This window comes from Chanodichthys erythropterus, chromosome 22 (genome assembly GCF_024489055.1).
Source record: "Chanodichthys erythropterus isolate Z2021 chromosome 22, ASM2448905v1, whole genome shotgun sequence".
NCBI classification, from domain to species: Eukaryota; Metazoa; Chordata; class Actinopteri; order Cypriniformes; family Xenocyprididae; genus Chanodichthys; species Chanodichthys erythropterus.
Window position 1 is genome coordinate 2,978,127 of NC_090242.1, and position 20,697 is coordinate 2,998,823.

The following is a 20,697-nucleotide window of genomic DNA, read 5'->3' on the forward strand; positions in this document are numbered from 1 at the left end:
TCAACTATGGTCGTAAGTCCCATAGAACTCTATTGTTAATAACGGAACTTGCGACCATAGTTCGCTTTGGGAAACACACCCCAGAGTGAGAGCTTTCAAGGGATGAAGGGTTAAGGGGGCAAAAAACTTTCCATTGGGATTGATTTCTGGACTTCTTGGCATCTTGCCGAGCCAGGAGACGCTGTTGTCGCACAGCTGTGTACACATAGAATCATGGGACTGAAGTGTCCATCAGTTGTACCCTTAGAAATCCTTCATTCCGAAGGGCCTTTTGAAGCATCCAGTTTTGAGTACTTCAGTTTGGAATGACCCTTCAAAATGGCAGCCATGATTGTTCTCATTTCAAAGGGCCCTTGGGATGTGGATTTATCTCATTTAGAACACAGCCATTGTCCCTCCTGCTGCTAGTGCGTTGAAATTCCAGTGTTGTTTGTCCAACATTTTTGATTATATGGCATAGTAAATCCATCTTACATAACACGTCAAAACACAATGACAAATCCAGCACACTTAGTTCTTAACTATGATTAAAGAGAGTTTATTATGAAACAATGGTATTGAATTTTTTTCGTAAACAAACAAAAACAAAAAATCCTTGAGTTGACAAATCACAGTCCACTGCCACATATTTTACCACAGAATATAGCTGTTTGGCACAAATGAACTTTGGAAACAAATGGAATGTGTACAAGTTTAAGGCAAGCATGATTTACGCTCAGACTTTTTTTTTTTTTGATGAGGTCTGAGACACAACTCCACATCATAGTCAAACTGACACTTATGTCACCAAAAGAGCAGTTCAGCCATTCATTGAGCTGTCAGAGAATCCAAAGTTTGATATTATCAATGTAATGTTAGGAATGTAGTGATGCTCTCCTTGGGCAATAAGCTGAAGTGTGGCACACATACAGCAGAAAGCTTATCTTACATTAGCTTCATTCAGAATACTTATTAAAAAGTTTTAAAACAAAACTAGGCTACTCGCAGGTTTTACAGGCTCATTTTTGTTCCACATTTCAAATTATATTTATCACCACTGCTTTCCATACTGATAAGTAATTCTAATAAGAAAAGTAATGCTAGTAAAGATAAACACAGGGGGGAAAGGATCAAAAATCAAAGCAAAAACATTATACTCGCAGTTCTGTGAAATGCAAAATGTAAAAAAAGCAGAAAAAAGTGAGGAAAGTGCGGAATAAAATAATTTAAAACAGTGGGATTAATAGTGTAATGCACAGGCACATAAATGGTTATCTGCAGTCAGATAAACAAACTGTTAAAACATAGCACAACTCAAGTTCATCCTTCAAAAGTATATCATTCCTCTATACGTATATAAAAAGCCATTCTGATTCAGTGTCACTATTTGAATGGTTTTTGTGTTCCATTCAATATTATTTATTTCATGTGCATGTTTGTGACACTTGTTTCAGACTGATCACTTTTGTCAGTTTATCTTTGGTGGAAAAGTAGATGTGAGGGCTGAGACAGTCTGAGCGGACTTTGTCAGAGCTCATCCTTCTGCTGAAGATTCTGATCCTCGGATCTCCTCTCACAGTTACACAGTGCAGAGTGATCGGATGGCTGAGGCACTATTTCCATATCAGGATGAACTACAGGCCGAGTGCTCTGACGATTCGCATAGGTCTGTAAAAGGAAAGAACATACAAATTTACAAAATTTACTACTTTCTCCATGTTACCTGTAAGGCTGTACCCATTAAAGAGAAATATAATATTTATGTTCTTTTATATTGTTTTGCCAATGTGTAAATCTAAACTCTCTGAATGAATATTTTAGCCTTCCTTACGTAATCAAGATCACATGTATACCATGTTTGCTATCGACAAGTTTCTGTTTTAATTTCCTGAATGATCATTTACATTATATGTCGATACCTATGCAACATATTAGTATTATAAGATAGTTTCTCCATCAACACCCAATCAAATTACATACTTATGGTTTAAAAGATCCAGTCTAAGAACAAAGCTGGGGGGAGTTTGCAAGTTCTAGGGGTTTGAGTTGTTTGGTTTTCACTCCTACTGGTCATGGACCCCATCCATTTCTTGGGAGAATTGGACGCTCAGACCTGAAGATGAGATGACCTAGGAGAAGTCCTCATTAAACCCTACGCTTGTGCCGGACTGAGGCCTTGTCTTCCATTCATCAAAGATCTTCTGGATTTCTCTCTCATCAAGACAACTTCAGCAAAGACCAACTAGAGCCTCAACAAGGGACATCAGGACACTTTTATTTAAATGGGTGAGACATGCAAGTATCATATTTAGTCTCATTATTTGATACAATAAGTATCACCTACCCCTTTTAAAGAAGGGTGTGTTAGAACTAAGAAACTGATGGTTTGGCAGTTGATCCAGTAGCCCCTCACTGCAGAACACTTGAGATCCAGGGGGCGGAGTTGAGTAGGTTAAGGGATATGTAAAGTGGGAAGAGTTGGATCCAGATCCAGGGGGTGGAGATGGGTAGGTTTAGATCCAAGGGGCGTAAATGGGTAGGTTTAGGGCAGGTGTAGGCAAGTTCGGTCCTAGAGAGCCACTGTCCTGATGAGTTTAGCTCCAACCTTAATCAAACACACCTGAACAAGCTAATTAAGCTCTTCAGGATTACTAAGGCTATAGGCAGCTGAAGGGTTTTTTTAGGGTTGGAGCTAAACTCTGCAGGACAGCGGCTCTCTAGGACCAAAATTGCCTACCCCTGATTTAGGGATATGTAAAGTGGGAGGAGTTGGATCCAGATCCAGTGGTAGCAGATGGGTAGGAGTCGATACAAGCGGCGTAGATGGGTAGGTTTAGGGCAGGTGTAGGCAAGTTCGGTCCTAGAGAGCCGCTGTCCTGATGAGTTTAGCTCCAACCTTAATCAAACACACCTGAACAAGCTAATTAAGCTCTTCAGGATTACTAAGGCTATAGGCAGCTGAAGGGTTTTTTTAGGGTTGGAGCTAAACTCTGCAGGACAGCGGCTCTCTAGGACCAAACTTGCCTACCCCTTGTTTAGGGATATGTAAAGTGGGAGGAGTTGGATCCAGATCCAGGGGGTGGAGATGGGTAGGTTTAGATCCAAGGGGCGTAAATGGGTAGGTTTAGGGCAGGGGTAGGTGAGTTCGGTCCTAGAGAGCCGGTGTCCTGATGAGTTTAGCTCCAACCTTTATCAAACACACCTGAACAAGCTAATTAAGCTCTTCAGGATTACTAAGGCTATAGGCAGCTGAAGGGTTTTTAGGTTTTCAGTTTAGTCTAGCTAAAGAGATAGTTCACCCAAAAATGAAAATGATCCCATAATTTACGCACCCTCAAGCCATCCTAGGTGTATATCTTCTTTCAGATGAACAATCGGAGATATATTTAAAAACATCCTGGCTCTTCCAATCTTTATAATGGGAGTGAATGGGGGACAGGATTTTGAAGCTCAAAAAAATGCATCTATTCATCATAAAAGTAATCCATACGGCTCCAGTGGGTTACTAAAGGCCTTCTGGAGCAAATCGATGGGTTTTTGTAAGAAAAATATCCATATTTAAAACTTTATAAACTATAATAACTAGCTTCTGGTAGACAGTTGTACGCAGCGATTTTCCGGCCGAAGAGTAACCACTGACCCCGACGCATGACGTATTGACGAACACGGAAGCGCAGAGGAGAGAGCAAAACAAAACACCAGTCACGAATTAGAAGTCTAAAATTAGAATTTTTAAAGAGAAATGTCGAAGGATTTTGATATAAGAGGAGCTTGAGTTTGTTGCCCAGCTCTATTTGTTTGAACCGCGAGAGGCGTCTAAGCTTACGATACTCCTACATCCCGCGTCATACAGCGTGTCACAGATTACTCTTGTGCTGCAAGTGGACTTGCACAGTACGCGTATGGTCATCTGTCGGAAGCTAGTTATTTTAGTTTATAATGTTGTAAATATGGATATTTTTCTTTAAAAATAACCCACACGGCTCCAAGGGGTTAACAAAGGATTTCTGAAGCAAAGCAATGTTTTTTTTTTTGTTTTTTTTTAAGATGGATGGATTTTTTTGGGCTTCAAAATCTCGCCTTCTGAAAGAAGATAATCATGTACACCTAGGATGGCTTGAGGGTGAGTAAATCATTAATCTTTAATTTTTATTTTTGGATGAACTATCCCTTTAATAGAGTATTGTTCGTGTCACATGTAAAGTTGTTTGTAGTTCATGCTCAAATACTGGAGTCCCTAATCATGCAGATTTTGGCTATATGCTTTGAGTTGTATTGTACAGAAAGAAAGTTATTTTCCGTACCCTGGAAATTAACATTTCTTAGAATTAATAAACAATTAACACCAAGTGATCGCTGGACAAATAGGTTAGTTGATTGTGGTGTTAATTCTGCTACATCAAGTTAATTCTTACAGCTGATCAAAATGTTTATAATTAATTATACAGGAACTAGTTATAATTAATTACTCATATTTCCTTTTGGGCTTATTTGCTACATGGGTGTTGATATTTTGGTAAAATATTAGCTGGTCCTTTTTCTCTGTTTTCTTTAGTCATATAGCACTAATTTAAAAAAAAAAATTGTGTCAAGTCAAGTTTTATTAAAAGCCAATATTTAAAGCTTTGACATTTTTCACATACACTCATTAATGAGAAGTTATTGATCAGAAAAATTTTATGTTGAAAAATATTAAGATTCATAAGTTCAAGAGTCAAAACTGACCAGGCAATGTAAAAGCTGTCTGTAGTTTTTGAACGCATTAGGAGGCACTATACATTTATCAATAAATTATTCAGCATTTATTTTGCTGTAAATGGCGGATTCTTACCTGAAAAACAGTGTAGTAGTAGCAGTAGAGTCTGTGAGGCTGAAGCAGATCTCTCACCACCGACTGTCCAGTTTTAGCTATGGCCTCTGCCTCTGTGTCATTGTTCTGTGTACGTTAAATGATGAGGGGGTTAAACAAGTAAATATACAAGTTATAACAATTACAAAAAAAAATCAGTTTTTGTTTTGAACATGATATATGGGTCTCTTTTTTTTATTTTGCCATTGTGAAATGTAATTTATGCTGTTACTCTACATAGTCAATGTGCTCAACATAAGGACACTGTTTGTACCTTAGCCCATTTAATCTTCTCGATGAGGTCAGAAAGGTCCCTCTTCACTGGTATATAGTGCACACCTGGTTTCAGATGTGTGTAAAAGTGTTCATAATATGGTGAATCCTGTTTTAAGACCAAACTGTTGCCCAGCATCAGGTACGGAAACCTATAGGCCGCTACTGTTCCATCCACATTCACCTGGTATTTGTACTAGAGATTTTCAAGAGTAGAGCAAAGCGTGTCACAATTCTTAATCTGTATTATTTAGTAAGAAGAGAAAAAGCATATCACAGTTTATTGAAAGTTTTTCAACACATTACTTACCTTAAAAAAATCAAAGAAACCAACCAGTGGTGCTTTTCCAAGTTCCTTCTCCCGTTCACGAAAGAAAAAAAATGCTGTTATTCCCGCATCGAGCAACTCTGGATTTTCTTTGGACATGGTTACCAAATGCAAGCGTTCTTCTCGACTGTCCCTTCCTCTGAAGAACGCCTTGTCCATTTTATCTGACCATACAGGACCTGGAAAACCAACAAAGAGAAGTAAGACAAAGAAAAGTAAGCTTATATCAATCTCCAGGTTGATGTTCAAAGAAGCACCTGTGTTCCCCTGGACTGACAGCAGGTCATTTGTTACGCCTCTCATTGCCTCTAAGGATGAGTGTGTGATATCATATGTGGGAAGAATGATGTCCCGTGTGTCCGTGGAGCCGCACCATGAGATAATAGGCACTGGTCCAGGTTTGTCACTTACTTTCCTGTTCTCCATTGGCCAGTCTCCAACATTAATATAAAATTCCACATCAGGAATTTTTATCTGGAGGAGACAAGACAGATATAACAATAAAATAGTTGATATGACATGTCCAATGAAAAGTGTATAATAAAAAAATGATGAAGTACTTATAAAGGTCTGAGACTTTTGTTTTCCAAAATGTTTCAAAGTGAAATAAGACTAAAAGGTAAGAAATAACCTCCGTAGCTTACTTTTCGAGCGAGGGAGAGCAGTATCTCATCCGAGAACATCTTGAAATCGGTGTACTTGCCCAGCGAGCGCCGATGCACCTGGTTGTTTAAGATGGTATAGTGAATGAGTCCACCTCGCTGTGCAAAGCGCTTTGGAACCTCCTGCAGGAGCTGCTGCAGGTCAATAGATGGAAATGAACTGAAATCCTTTTGAATTTGGGGGTCTTCCTCTGGGCACTGCATAACCTTCTGCCACGCTTCCACATCAGACTCTGGACAATCACAGTATTCATGATAAACAGGACCTGGTGGAATTTAAAAGATTTTATTAGGCATATTATGCAAAACTTTTTAAAGAATTGCAGATCATTTGGAAAAGAGTTTGTCTTTACATAATACTAATAAATGACACTTTTGCGTACATTTAAAGATTACTTTTTATGGAAATAATATACTTTAAAAGAATATAAGTGAGAACTGAATGCAGTGTTTTTAGACATTTAATTGTAATTTAATGTATTAAAGAAGATTACATTTATATTTAAATACATCTTTATATGTAACTTCATCACTACTTCTGATGTCTTTGAAATATTGTTAAAGTGTACTGTACAAGCATCTATGGTAAACAAAAATACACTTTAATGTAATTTCTATTGACACTTGTCACGTATTTAAATTTATTTGTATTTGCATATTTGTAATGATGAAGTTGCAATTTAGTACATTTAAACTATATTAACTTTAAATGCAATACTGAATAACACACTACAATTATAATCAAGTACTTTTCATGTGCTTTAGTATATTAGTCAACACATCAAAATAAGTGTACTTCTATAAAGGACAACAGAAGAATATCATATTAAATGCTGGATGGCTTGTCTTGATAAATGGCATGCAATTAATTTTAAAACGCATTGTATGATGGAGAAAATTCTGTGTTACGGTTATTAAAAATAAAGCTGCATCTGATTATGCTATGTTAGCTACTTGACAAAATAGTGTTTTTCTCTGAGACATGGTAAAGCATGGTACTCTCAAAAAGAAAATTAGATTTAAACAATGATTAAATGTGATGAGCTAAATAACAATAATTAGTTTTCTGTCTATAAATATATCAAAACAGTTGTTCCCTTGCCTAACATGTAAAACATGTAAATATTAAACCATCTTTCATGGTTTCTACAAAATAAAACAGGAAACAGAGGGTAACGCGGGTATGACGCAATTAACAGGCGACTCCCCGCACGTCCCGGAGACTTGGTTAAAATTGCAATTTTCTCACGATTTACAAATAGTTGCAAACATTTGGGATATTGTAAGTACTCAAGTGAACAAAATATATAACACTGGCCTAGTGGCTTTTGGATATTTTACTGCAAAATCCTTACATATTGCACCTTTAAGTGGCCTATTTCCAGTGGCCTAAATCCAGTTTTTTTTTTTTTTTTTTTTTTTTTAAATAGGCTTAAAAATTGAAGTACACTTCAAGTGCAACTACTGTAATTATGTATAATCTCTCTACAAGTGCAAAAGCAAAATATAAAGTTTGACCTGCAGGGGCTGGCTTAAACTAACCCACATCTATCAATGTCCAAAAAAACTTTACCTCTAAGAGTGTATGGTGACTTTGCCACTGGCTTATCTTGATACAAAACTTCAATCTTCAAACCCTTCAAAGAACTTCCATAGAGGCGGTATCTGACAAGTAGGGAGCCATCGCCCCGATCCAATGGTGCTGGGACATGGATACGAAGATACTCCTTTTCTAATGAGGATATCTTCACTTTGAAAGAGTCTTTAACTAAAAGAAATGAAACAGAAATCATAAGGTGTCCAAGAAAAGAAACGGACATGCACTAGTTTGAACTAAACATAGCTTTCAGTCAATTTACACAAAGGAAATTAAAGTAAAAATGTATATTTGCATTGATCTCTAATATATTACTAAATACTGACTTTTTAAACCAGAAGAACATTGTGTATTACTGCAACAGAGATCTTAAAAATCGGATAGTCCTTAATAATAAAAAACATCATTCAAAACAGATACAAACACTATCTAATTATTATATGCTGTAAAACAGAACAGTAGAATGTACGTTCAAACATTAGAAATGTCATTAAGTTTTAAGGCTGATACGTTTTTTTAACCCCCCTGATATGATCTAATTTCCAATAGATATTTTTATATATGATTATATATATATTTACATTCTTACCAGGAGATACAGTGATGTTTCCTCCTTGTGAACCAACAGTCTGAATGAAGAAGTATCTGACAGGAAGCACAACATCAGGATTCAGTCCAGGACCCCACACGAGACATTTACCCGGATCAATCTCAGTACTCTGACAAAAGCCTACATTTAAAGCTGTAATAATGACCAGGGCGAAGGCAACATTTGGAAAAGACTTTCTAATGTTTAAATGAGGGATCATTTTATCTGCTTTTCCTGTCGCTAAGAGCAACAGAGGATTGAAAGGGGACTAAATTACAGCTAAAGTTTACTGCAAAGCTCCTACGAATTTATTGGCATGGTTAATACAGACGTTTTTTGCTTATTCTTGTTTTATATACTCGGACTTGTTGCATTTAGGTAGAAAATAAGAAGTTACGAAATAATTAGGGTGGCTTTTGAGTGTGGCGCTTGTGCTGCAGTGCGCCTCAATAATAAATCCGGCGAGTTTCAAAAACTATTCAAGAGTTCCGGATCTTATGAGAATGGAAGTTCCGATTGTAATATCACAAATTTGCAGTTCATTTTATCAGCATTTCATGCAAAATCATAGACTGTAATAAAAATATCATTGGCTTTTATTTTTATGAAATTATATTTTATAGGGGAAATTTTACTTTTTAGGTGAATAAAGTTAGAGATTTTTTATTTTTATTTTTTTCATTGATCATCAAAGTAATTTGTATATTCCACTCAGTGCTAACACAAAAAAACTAGCACTGAAACTGTAATTTTGACCTTCAACCGTTTGGAGGCCATTGAAGTCCACTATATGGAGAAAAATCCTGGAATGTTTTCATCAAAAACCTTAATTTCTTTCGACTGACGAAAGAAAAACATGAACATCTTGGATGACATGGGGGTGAGTAACTATCCAAAAAATATTCATATTATTTTCCCCATACTGTTTTCTCGACACAACCAGCACTGATATTCTTTTAAATAAAACAATGGATCTAAGAAGCTCATATATTTCTCATATTTTTTCTGTTTGTTTTTCAGATTTCTTTGTGTTTCTCTATAACGTGGGAAAGATGACTGTATCTGGAACATTTGGCAGCGTGTTCAAGGGAACACGCAAATTTAATGGCAAAAAGGTAAATCACCGAATTGTACCAACATTTTTGGGAATGTGCATGTTGATCCAGATGATTGGGTCTTCTGAAGTCCTCGCAGGAGTTGGTGCTGTCTTCTTCAAAGGTGTTGGTCATCTGAGATCTTCTTAAGAGGCTGGATCCAAACTGAAGCTGATGTACTCTCTAGTCACCTCGGGATAAAACAGAAAAGCAAATGGAGAATAATTAGCGTAGCTGCTGTTAATAACATTAAGCAAAGATAGTCATGTGCAATTGATCTGATATGAGATGCATTATGTGAATTCTTGGCTAAAGAGATGTGTCTTTAATCTAGATTTAAACTGGGTGAGTGAGTCTGAGCCCCGAACATTATCAGGAAGGCTATTCCAGAGTTTCGGAGCCAAATGTGAAAACACACTCCCCCTCCTTTGGTGGACTTAGATATCCTAGGTACAACCAGAAGTCCAGAGTTTTGTGATCTTAAAGAGCGTGAAGGATTGTAGGGCGATAGAAGATTGGTTAAGTATACAGGAGCTAAACCATTTAGAGCCTTATAGGTCATTAGCAATACTTTATAATCGATACGGAACTTAATGGGTAACCAGTGTAGAGATGATAAAATTGGTGTTATATGATCATATTTTCTTGACCTGGTAAGAACTCTAGCATCTGCATTTTGTACTAATTGTAGCTTGTTTATTGAGGAAGCAGGACAACCAATTGAGGAAGCAGGACAACCAAAGATATATATTTTTTTAAATTTGATGGCTTAATACTGGTTGAATACGGTTATCAAAACTTTTTTTTTCTTGCAGGTTGCCATCAAGCGGATGCACAAGTTTGACAACTTTCTTAATCTTGATATTGTAAGTTGGCCAAAACTTGAATATGCATTTAGTTGTTTAAGTGCAGATTGCTGTAGTTAAAGTCCCCCTGTGGTCAATTATTTTATCCTTTAAAACTCATCTTTGATCACCAAACTGACATATTTTTTAAAAATTCAAGTGAAAAAAAAAATTCTTCATGCCTTAAAATAGCTTGTACACCCTTATTTAATATACATGGATCAATTAATATGCAAATTAGCCACGCCTTCACTATTCCTTGGTTTTGTGTTTTCTCAGAAGTAGAAAAGAATATTTTCAAAGGCTTTATAAAAAACAAATGCAATGTTGTGGAGAACTGCAGTAACCACAATAACAGAACAGCTTTTGGAGAGGTTTAGCTTCAGGCCACCCCTGGACCTGCTGATGCAGCGAAAACGTTGTTTCCGCAGTCCTATAACTGTAGAGCGTGTCCTTCCATGGGCCTGATTAAATCTTTCCTCTGCAATGGTGGCTGGATGCTGCAAAGGTGTCAAGAGGAATGGGCGAAGAGGATATCCACTGTCTCCCAGCAGCCAGCTATCACCAAAGCCACCCTCTTCAGCAATCTGGCAAATTGCAGAATTGGCCCATGCGAAAGAGTCATGTGTGCTTCCAGGCCATTTTGCCACAGTGTCAGTGAACATCCCCTGGTGATCACACACTACTTCAACATTAATGGCTGGATAGCCCTTTCTGCAAATGTACAAGGGCTCATTTACCACAGGGCTTGACACTGGGATAAGGGTGCCAATCACTCTGGGGATGTTGGCAATCCTATAGAATTGTTGATTGGTCAGCTGGATCTCTTCAGGAGTTTTGGGGAAAATCAGGATGTTGTTTATCAGCTCTAACAGCAAAGGTATTACTGCTTTCACAGTTCTGCTGACTGAAGACTTGCTGAGCCCCAGGCCATCCCCCACCACCTCCATAAAACTTCCAACAGCATAATAATACTATAGAATTGTTGATTGGCCAGCTGGATTTCTTCAGGAGTTTTGGGGAAAATCAGGATGTTGCAGCTAACAACTGCACTGCTGGACTTAAAGGGATACTCCACCGTTTTTTCATATTAAACTATGTTATTCCCTTAACTTAGACGAGTTGATACATACCTCTCTTGTCTCAGTGCGTGCACTAAATCGCTCTGTCTTGCGGCGAAACTTTGTTAGCACTTAGCTTAGCCCAGTTCATTCAATAGGGGTCAAGCAGAGAAGCTACCAAACACCTCCACGTTTTCCCTATTTAAATACAGTTACTCGAGTAGTGTAACTTGACCTAGGACGGTGACACAAAACAAAACGTTGCGCTTTTCTAAGTGTGTAAAATGGATAACTATATTGTATGGCGGAATACCATAGCAAGTGCTCGGGAGCACTTTGACTTGGAGCAGTAATATCTTCACTCCGCTCCCTCTCCTGTAAATGTCACATTGGTTCTATTGACGGAAATGAGAGGGAGGAGGAGAGAGAGCGGGGGCTGGTGAGAGGACTTTTCACGAGTGAAGATATTACTGCTCCAAGTCAAAGTGCTCCAGAGCACTTGCTATGGTATTCTGCCATACAATATAGTTATCCATTTTACACGCTTAGAAAAGCGCAACGTTTTGTTTTGTGTCACCATCCCCTTTGAAGGTGTGGTTTCACTATCTGAAGTAGTTCAAGGATCTTGGTCCTTGGAAGCTGGAATTTTCTTAAGATGACATCATCAGATAGTGAGTCAAGGTGGGTAAAATGTGTCCTAATGTAGGCATTTATTTACACTGACTGACTTCTGCGTCGCCTTCTGTGCTCAAGCCCTAGGATTCTTTGTAAAGCTGCCATTGTTGAGCACTTGGAACACACATACACACTGTTTTATTAGGAGAGTCCTTAGTACACCTGCTATTGATGCACCAGAGAGATAACAGAAACACCTAATACTAATAATCATTCTAAATTAACTACCTACACATGATCTCTCTTTGATTTGTTATAGTAATAAAGGTTTTGTGTCATGTTTGGCTTATATTTTTATTGATGACAGTGTTGGGAATTGAGAAAATCTTCCGTTACATGATGGTTTTTGTGTATGTGATTGTGCCTCACTACTGCAAAATAAAAGTTTGAATTCCATTCAATACATATGTTTCATTATCAGACTTAGTCACATTATTCACATTATACTTTAATGAGTCAAGTTACAACACCATGCTCTTTTCTTTCTGTTAAACTACTATATGAATGGCCAGTGTATTAGAAAAGCACAAATACATATTACAAATGAGTACATTTGTTTATAAAATAAGATTGTGATGAGCAGGGCGGGCGAGAGCCATGAGGGAATGGCGCGAGGCCGGTGGCGCGAGTGTTAATGAGCTTCACCTGGGAGGCGCACCGGCCTTGAGCTCTCCGTCCCACCTTTCACTAGGCTCCAGCACCACCGCCTCGGGCAGCCTCTCACGGTCTTCACTTCCGCGCTGCCCAAACTCCGCAGCATCGCGATCCCCCTCAGCAGCGAGGGCTCTCCGACAGCATGTCCCTCCTTCCTCCCGGGTTTCGGCACCAATGTAATGAGGTCAGTAGATGTGGGAAGAAGGAGGCGGGAACCGGCGAACGTTGAACCAAACTTTAGTACCAAAATAAACAAAGAACGAAACGAAAGTAATGCCGGCAGACCCTCGCGGACGTCTGCCGGCCACACAAACATAATAAACCATAAAATAAAGTCCAGGCCTGGTCCTCTCTCGTCCTTCACGGTAGTCGCTCCTCCTTTTATGCTCCCGGAGCTCCTCCGTGAGGGACTCAAGGCCGGTGCGACTCCCAGGTGAAGCTCATTAACACTCGCGCCGTTCCCTCACGGCTCTCGCCCGTCCTGGTCGCCACAAAGATGTTTTATTTTGTATTTAAATTCAACTGATGCAGGCTTTTAACTTCTTTATCACTGAAAAACAAATTGAATGTCATGCACCACACAGCTTCACCAGAGCCCCATTTGCCAGAACTAGTCTGTGTCCACCTACAAGGATGATGGGTTGGATTTTGGGAGGCATGGTGGCCAACAATGTAGCCAAAACATAATTGAATAAAAAAGAAGAGGTTACGTCTGTGGATCTGTAAATGATGTTGGAGGGCCAGGGTGGAGGGGGCTAGATGTTGGAGAGCTCACCTTTGAAGACAAAGGCTTGGTTGACACGCATGCATCTATGCCTCCAGGGATCCCTTCCTATGCCTCAGGCTGCAGGATGGCCAAAACTTTCTCTTCCTCTCCAGTCAGACGAGGAACTGAATTCATGCCGCCACCCGTCTTTTTCGCTTCCCTTCTACGTACGTCACACTTGCAAAGACGTACGTCCTCCACTTGTTCCCGACTTCTTCTAGGCTCCGCTCATACCCATGGCCAGCAGCATGTATTTTTTGTGTGATTTCTGCCCAGGCTTTCTTTTTTCAGCATTTGTAATGCAGTTTTTCAGCTTTGAAAATAGCACTATTTTATTTTCCACCTCCTCCAAAAGAACAGAAATTTCTCTCTTCAAAAAGTGTGGTTTTCGTGTCTTTTTTTTTTTTTTGTCATTAACATTTCTCATTAACACGGATGTATGGCAAGGGGACTTAAATAGTTAGGCTAATGATCTTGACCAAAATATGGAACAGGTGTGCACAACAGTAGGTTAATCACAGTCTTTTAAAACCCATATTTTATTGTTAATTGTGTTGATCTATCAATATTCAGTAAGAAATGAAAAAAAAAAAGGTATTTATATGAAATTGTGAAAATAATAGTTAACGATTTGGGGATTTTTTAATCTTTATTTTTATTTATTTATTATATATATTTTAATGTGCAAAGAATTAAAGGTGCCATCGAATTGAAAATTGAATTTACCTTAGCATAGCTGAATAACAAAAGTTCAGTACATGGAAATGACATACAGTGAGTCTCAAACACCATTGTTTCCTCCTTCTTATGTAAATCTCATTTGTTTAAAAGACCTAAGAAGAACAAGTGAATCTGAACATAACACTGACTGTGACGCAACACTCGGGATCATTAATATGTACGCCCCCAAATTCATGCATATGCCAGCCCATGTTCAAGGCATTAGACAAGGCAGTAGTAACGTCTGGATCTGTGCACAGCCAAATCAACACACTTTATGCAGGTAAGCAAGCAAGGACAACAGCAAAAAATGGCAGATGGAGCAATAATAACTGACATGATCCATGATATCATATTTTTAGTGATATTTGTAAATTGACTTTCTAAATGTTTCGTTAGCATGTTGCTAATGTACTGTTAAATGTGGTTAAAGTTATCATCGTTTCTTACTGTATTCACAGAGACAAGAGCTGTCGTTATTTTCATTATTAAACACTTGCAGTCTGTATACACACAACTTCATTCTTTATAAATCTCTCCAACAGTGTGTAATGTTCTGCCATTAGATCGAAGAAGAAGAAGTAGAAGAGTGTCATAACGACAACTTCAGTCAATGTGGTTCAAACGATGGCTCAGCGACATAGGTACCATGGATTTGGGAAACAGTCTTGACTAGTTAGTTAGTTTCTTCAACGATGAATCGTACTATGGTGGTTTAACAGCGAGTTACATTGTTGTTCGGGAAAATCTACATGGTTGCAAACTTCAGTGCATTGTAGAGTCTCTCTAAAACATAACCATACAATAAATTAAACTAGAGCAGGGATGGACAACTCCGGTCCTGGAGGGCCAGTATCCAGCAGAGTTTAGCTCCAACCCTAATCAAACACACCTGAACCAGCTAATCAAAGTCTTTAGGATTAGTAGAAAGTTATAGGCAAGTGAGTTTTTATCAGGGATGGAGATAAACTCTGCAGGACACTGGCCCTCCAGGACCGGAGTTGTCCATCCCTGAACTAGAGCCTGTGGACAGTAATAATATATGACACCCCCATTGATGATTCTTGTATTATTAGAAAGATTTTTGTCAATCTTGAAGCTTATAGGAATAGTTACCTAAAACAAATAAAAATCTGTCATGCACCGAATGGAGTGAATGTGTTTTTTTGTTGTTGTTGTTTTTTTTAGCTCTCCATGAGTCTGCAATATTTTCTGTCAATATACCTTGCAGTCACTTAATTATCACTAACTACCAAAACACACAGCTGAAGAGGGTTAAACTATTTTGATGTGGAGATGAATTGAAGTTGACAAATGTTCTCACAACACGCAAAGCAACTTGAGTCATTTATTTTAAAAAAGTACATTTATTCAGTTTTAAAACAACCCAGACACAAAGAATAAAGAAGGCATATGTTAAATAACTGTTTAGCCATAACAGAGGATTATGTTGCTTATTAGTGACTAACTTAAAAATGTCTCATTTACTTTCAATATAGACAAATTGGTTTTGAAAATAAGATATTGGAGACAAAATGGCTATATCATATAACACAAAGAGTGAAAATGATTTCTTCTCTCAAAGGGCAATCAAAAACAAGTGAAAAGCTTATTGTTACAAAGCAGGCATACCAAAATTTGCAGTATATCACCATTCAGTCCTCCACAGGCAGTTTCCTCTAAATGGAGCTTATGAAGTGATTTACCACTATACTGCTCTTAAGCAAATACGCGCATTCAGGGGGAAAACGTGGTGGTTTCGATTTCCAGGCCGACAGAAGATCTTGTTTTCCCGCAGTGCGTGTACATGAGGTGTCTCTATTTGATACATCCCAAGTCTTTCAATAGCTTCCTGAGATCATTGCGAAAATTTACCCCAATGAAGGCGTACAGGAATGGGTTCACACAACAGCGCAAGAAGGCCACGGCTCTGGTCACATCGATGGCATAAAGACTGCTGTCCTTGTTGCATTCCATTGTTTCCTGAGTGGTCACTCCCATGACTACAATGTAAGGGAATTGGCTGAACACAAAGATAGCTATCACTGCAATGATAACCTTGATGGTTTTATTCCTCTCAAAGTTCTTAGCTTGGATAAGGGTGTTGATGATGCAGATGTAACAGAATCCAATGACAACCGCTGGAATTATAAAACCCAGGATCATCTGACTTACCAGGATCTTAATGCGGTAGTCATCATAGTTGCTGCCACTTGCTACACAGGTCATACTGACATTGACTTCAGAGAACACCATGTCGGGTACAGAAAAGATCACCGCCATCACCCAGGCAACCAGAGAGGATACCTGTCCGTAACAGACCACACTTGAGCAACAACGATGAGCAGAGACTGCCTTCGTTATGGAGAAATAGCAATCTATGCTGATACAGGGGAGAAGGAACATGCCGCTGAAGAAGCTGACCTTGTAGATTGTGAACATGGCCTTGCATGTATACAGACCCAAATACCACATTCTCATGGAACTAGCTGCCCAGAAGGGGAGAGAAATTGCAAACAGCATGTCAGCCATGGCTAGATTGAGCAGGTAGACGTCAGTCACTGTCTTCAGCCTCTTGAAGTAAAGGTAGGTTAAGATGACCAGAAAGTTCCCCACAAGAGCCAGGAGGCAGATGATTGTGTAGATGGTGGGCAGGAACCAGGCACAGAAGGTATGGATGGAGCCCTTTTCTCAAATGATTTCAATCCCACTGTAATCTACCACCTCTGTGGAATACTCATACTCTATTGTGCTTTTTTCTTCTAATTGGTATTCAGTAGTCTCATTGGACCAACTTTTCTGAAATAAAGGTAATGCAGAAGCTTCACAAAAACCTTCCAAGTAATCAGTTACTCATCAAAAGCTGCCATTATCCTATACATTTACGAGACATCTGGAATCTGTAGAGTTTAAAACAAGCAGACCTCCAAAAGTCTAAGAAATAGTTCTCCCAAAATGAAAATTCTGGCAGCTTGTTCCAAACTCTACAGTTTTTTTGGTAATACTTTACAATAAGGTTCCATTTTTTTTAAGTTTAGTTAAAGGTTTATTTAACTTCTGAATGAAAATTTCCTGATAATTTACTCACCCCCATGTTATCCAAGATTTTTATGTCTTTCTTTCTTCAGTTGAAAAGAAATTAAGTTTTTTGAGGAAAACATTCCAGGATTCTTCTCCATATAGTTGACTTCAGTGGGGTTCAATGGATGGAAGGTCCAAATTGCAGTTTCAATGCAGCTTCTACACGATCCCAGACGTTGAAAAAGTGTTTTGTCTATAGTGAAACGATTGGTCTTGCACTGCTCTGTGATGCGGCATGCATTACGTTGAAAGGTCACGAGTGACATAGGCTTCCGAGGTAGGGCGAAAAACTAAACATTTGGCTTAACCTTTGCACGTTCGCTTAGACACTGGATCGGTACTTCCGCCTATGTCACGCATGACCTTTCCAACGTTTTTACGTCATGTGTGTGGATCGCAGATGTAGTGCAAGGTGAGCATTTGTGGTTAAAAAGTATATATATATATATATATATATATATATATATATCTATATATATATATATATTAGGGCTGTCAAATGATTAATCGCAATTAATCGCATACAAAATAAAAGTTTGAGTTTGCCTAATATATGTGTGTGTACTGTGTGTAATTATTATGTATATATAAATACAAACACATCCATGTATATATTTAAGAGAAATATGTTATTTATGTACAAAATATTTTTATTTATATATAATATAAATTATATAAAAATATAAATAGATACATATACTTGTAAATATTTCTCAAATATATACATGAATGTGTTTGTATTCAAATCAATTTGGACCTTCAACTCAGTGAACCCCTCAAAAACCTTAAATTCATTTCAACTGAAGAAAGAAATACATGAACATATTGGATGACATGAGGGTGAGTAAATTCAGAAGTGAAATAATCCTTTAACTACATTAGTTAATATGTACCAACAATGATAAATACTTCTGAATCATTTATTAATCTTATTTAATGTTAATTTTTAACTTTTACTAATACAAGATTAAAATAAAAATTTGTGTCTGTTGATAACATTTAATGAACCTGAGCTGACATGGACTAACCATGAACAGTGGTATTTTTTTTTTAAAGCTACAATATGTAAATTTTTCGCTGCTAGAGGTCACCTATTCAAATCAAAGGCGTAGCTTGATGACGCCGGGTTTGAGCACGGATTCTTGGGAGATGTCGTCTTCACCTCACAGTCAGTGGAAAAGAATCAGGACGGGACTCGAGCAGAAATCATGCTCATGGATGAGATTATTAACATTACTGTAGTATGAAGCAGAGCAGGGCGAGTGATGTGAGAGCTGAACGAGGCCGCTGGAGCGATTGCTAATGAGAGAAACGCACACGCCTCGCGAGCAGTAGGGCTCTAATTATGCCGCAGTCGTCGCTTTCACTTCTTCTGATCAAGCGTATGAGGTAACGCAGCACTGTTTTATCATATTAGACATTTGAGTGTGTTGAAAATGATGTTATAATGTTACTCTGTGCATTTGCTCAGCGGCTGCTGTGAGACACTTGTTACACACTGCAGTAAGCTATATCGATTTTAGAATATCATAATAATAAATGCTGGATGGCTTGTGCTGATAAATGGCATGACATTTTAAAATGTATTGTATGATGAAGAAAATGCTGTATTAGCCATTTGACAGAATAGTTTTTCTCCGAGGCATGGTAAAGCATGGTACTCTCGGAAAATCAAGAAAAATACATTTAAAGAATAAGACTAAATTAATTAATGTGTTTGTGGTCACTTAGAACGGACTCTCAGGTCTCCCATGTGCAATCTTTGTTGATATTGAAGGGACTTTCACCGCACTAGAGTGATGCTGTTTGCGTCACTGAAATAAACAAATCTGAGTGCACGGTACAGTTTGGAGTTGACTCGAGGCGCAACGGAGGGCGAACTGACCAGACTGATATATCTTGTAGAAGATATATCATTCTGGACTTGCCAGGGCAAACGTCCTGGAGCCTTGGTTAAAATTGCAATTTTCTCACGATCTATAAACAGTTGGAAACATTTGGGATATTGTAAGTACTCAACTGAACAAAAAATATGACACTGGCCTAGTGGTTTTTGAACATTTTAATGAATTTTTTTTTTTTTTTTTACATATTGTGCCTTTAACTAACATTAGCAAAGATTATTAAATACTGTAACAAATGTATAGCGCATTGTTAGTTAATATTAGTTAACTCGAGTTAACTAATAGGATCTTATTGTAAAGTTGTACTGATTTTCTTTCCTCTGTATTACACAAAATATGTCAGAACGGCAGCTTCAGTCACCATTCACTTTCATGCAAAATGGGTGCATTGAAAGTGAATGGGGACTGATTTTGTCATTCTGCCTAAAATCTCCTTTTGTGGTCCATTAAAGAATAAAGGTTTTGAACAACAGGTAAGGCGAGTAAATTATGACAGAAATTTAATCTTTGGGTGAAATATCTCTCTGGAATTAGGGGTTAAAATTAAAGGTGAGTGCAGTTTAAACCATGAAATTACCTTGATTTGGCACGACCATATCAGCAACATAGGACCAAAAACTGTCAATGAAAGACACAGTTTGTCATTAAGTACATATAATGATACATTTCATTCATAGGCAAGTAAAAAGTTTTACAGGCAAGAAAAAAACGAATTTATTAGAGCTACACTGATGTATCACTTCGCTTCTTTGACCACATCCTTTACAACCAAGTGAAAAAAGTGCATTTCCATAATGTACTTAAAGTGCTCTATTTTTGCACACTAATTTTGTACTTAATATACTAAAAATTCTTCTTTAGTACTTTTAAGAACATCTAAGTGTACTCAATTGTGCTATTTTGAGATACCATGAAATATGAACTAAAATGTGCTTTTAATATACTATATCTGTATTTAAAAAATATATATTTAGTTACCACTTATAGTACACTATGGGTTCAAATGAACTATAAGTAGTATCTAAATATATTTTTTAAATAGACATAGTAGCCTATATTAAAAGCACATTTTAGTTCATATTTCATGGTGTCTCAAAATAGCACAGTTGAGTACACTTAGATGTTCTTAAGATTCTAAGAAGTACTAAAGAAGATTTTTTTAGTATATTAAGTACAAAATTAGTGCACGAAAATAGAGCACTTTAAGTACATTATAGAAATGTACTTTTTTTTTTTTTTTTTTTACCGGGGCATGTTTAAAGATTTGTAAAACTATATAGTATAAGACAGTATAAAAGAGCAGATTAATTTTAAGGCTTACCGGTAAATGCATGCATGATTTCAGATGACTTTAGGCCTTTGCACACTGAATCCGAAATTTTCGTATTCGTGATCCTATAAATTCGTCACGCACAGAGACCTTGCACATTGATAAAAAAATCGCAAAATAGTACAAAATGGAGTCTTCAAGCAGTGAACACGATTTAGTTGTCCTCTCTCTTCTTAAAAAGAGAAAAAGAAAGAGGAAATACTGGGTCCATCAAATCCCGAGATTGCAGAGAGAACGGTGGGTTCACCTCATCAAGGAGCTGAGTGAGTATCCTGAGTGTTTCAAAGTTT

At 37.7% G+C, this 20,697-nt stretch overlaps 1 protein-coding gene, 1 long non-coding RNA gene and 1 pseudogene across 2 annotated transcripts; 1 reads left to right on the forward strand and 2 right to left on the reverse strand.

The window, feature by feature from the left end:
• Positions 1-536: 536 nt before the first annotated feature.
• Positions 537-8,720, reverse strand: poglut3 (protein O-glucosyltransferase 3). The gene is made up of 8 exons (XM_067375806.1): positions 8,278-8,720; positions 7,665-7,859; positions 6,074-6,357; positions 5,687-5,903; positions 5,412-5,608; positions 5,103-5,297; positions 4,811-4,915; positions 537-1,647 (listed from the first exon to the last, which is right to left on the reverse strand). Exons 1-8 carry the CDS (start codon positions 8,495-8,497, stop codon positions 1,507-1,509), a joined length of 1,554 nt encoding a protein of 517 aa, XP_067231907.1. The 5' UTR covers positions 8,498-8,720; the 3' UTR covers positions 537-1,506.
• A 176-nt stretch (positions 8,721-8,896) lies between these two features.
• On the forward strand, positions 8,897-11,454 carry LOC137012523 (uncharacterized). The gene is made up of 4 exons (XR_010893576.1): positions 8,897-9,157; positions 9,298-9,392; positions 10,187-10,237; positions 10,496-11,454. It is a non-coding gene; the product is annotated as an uncharacterized lncRNA (long non-coding RNA).
• Positions 11,455-15,829: 4,375 nt separating this feature from the next.
• On the reverse strand, positions 15,830-20,414 carry LOC137013225 (C-C chemokine receptor type 7-like; annotated as a pseudogene).
• Between the last annotated feature and the right edge of the window lie 283 nt (positions 20,415-20,697).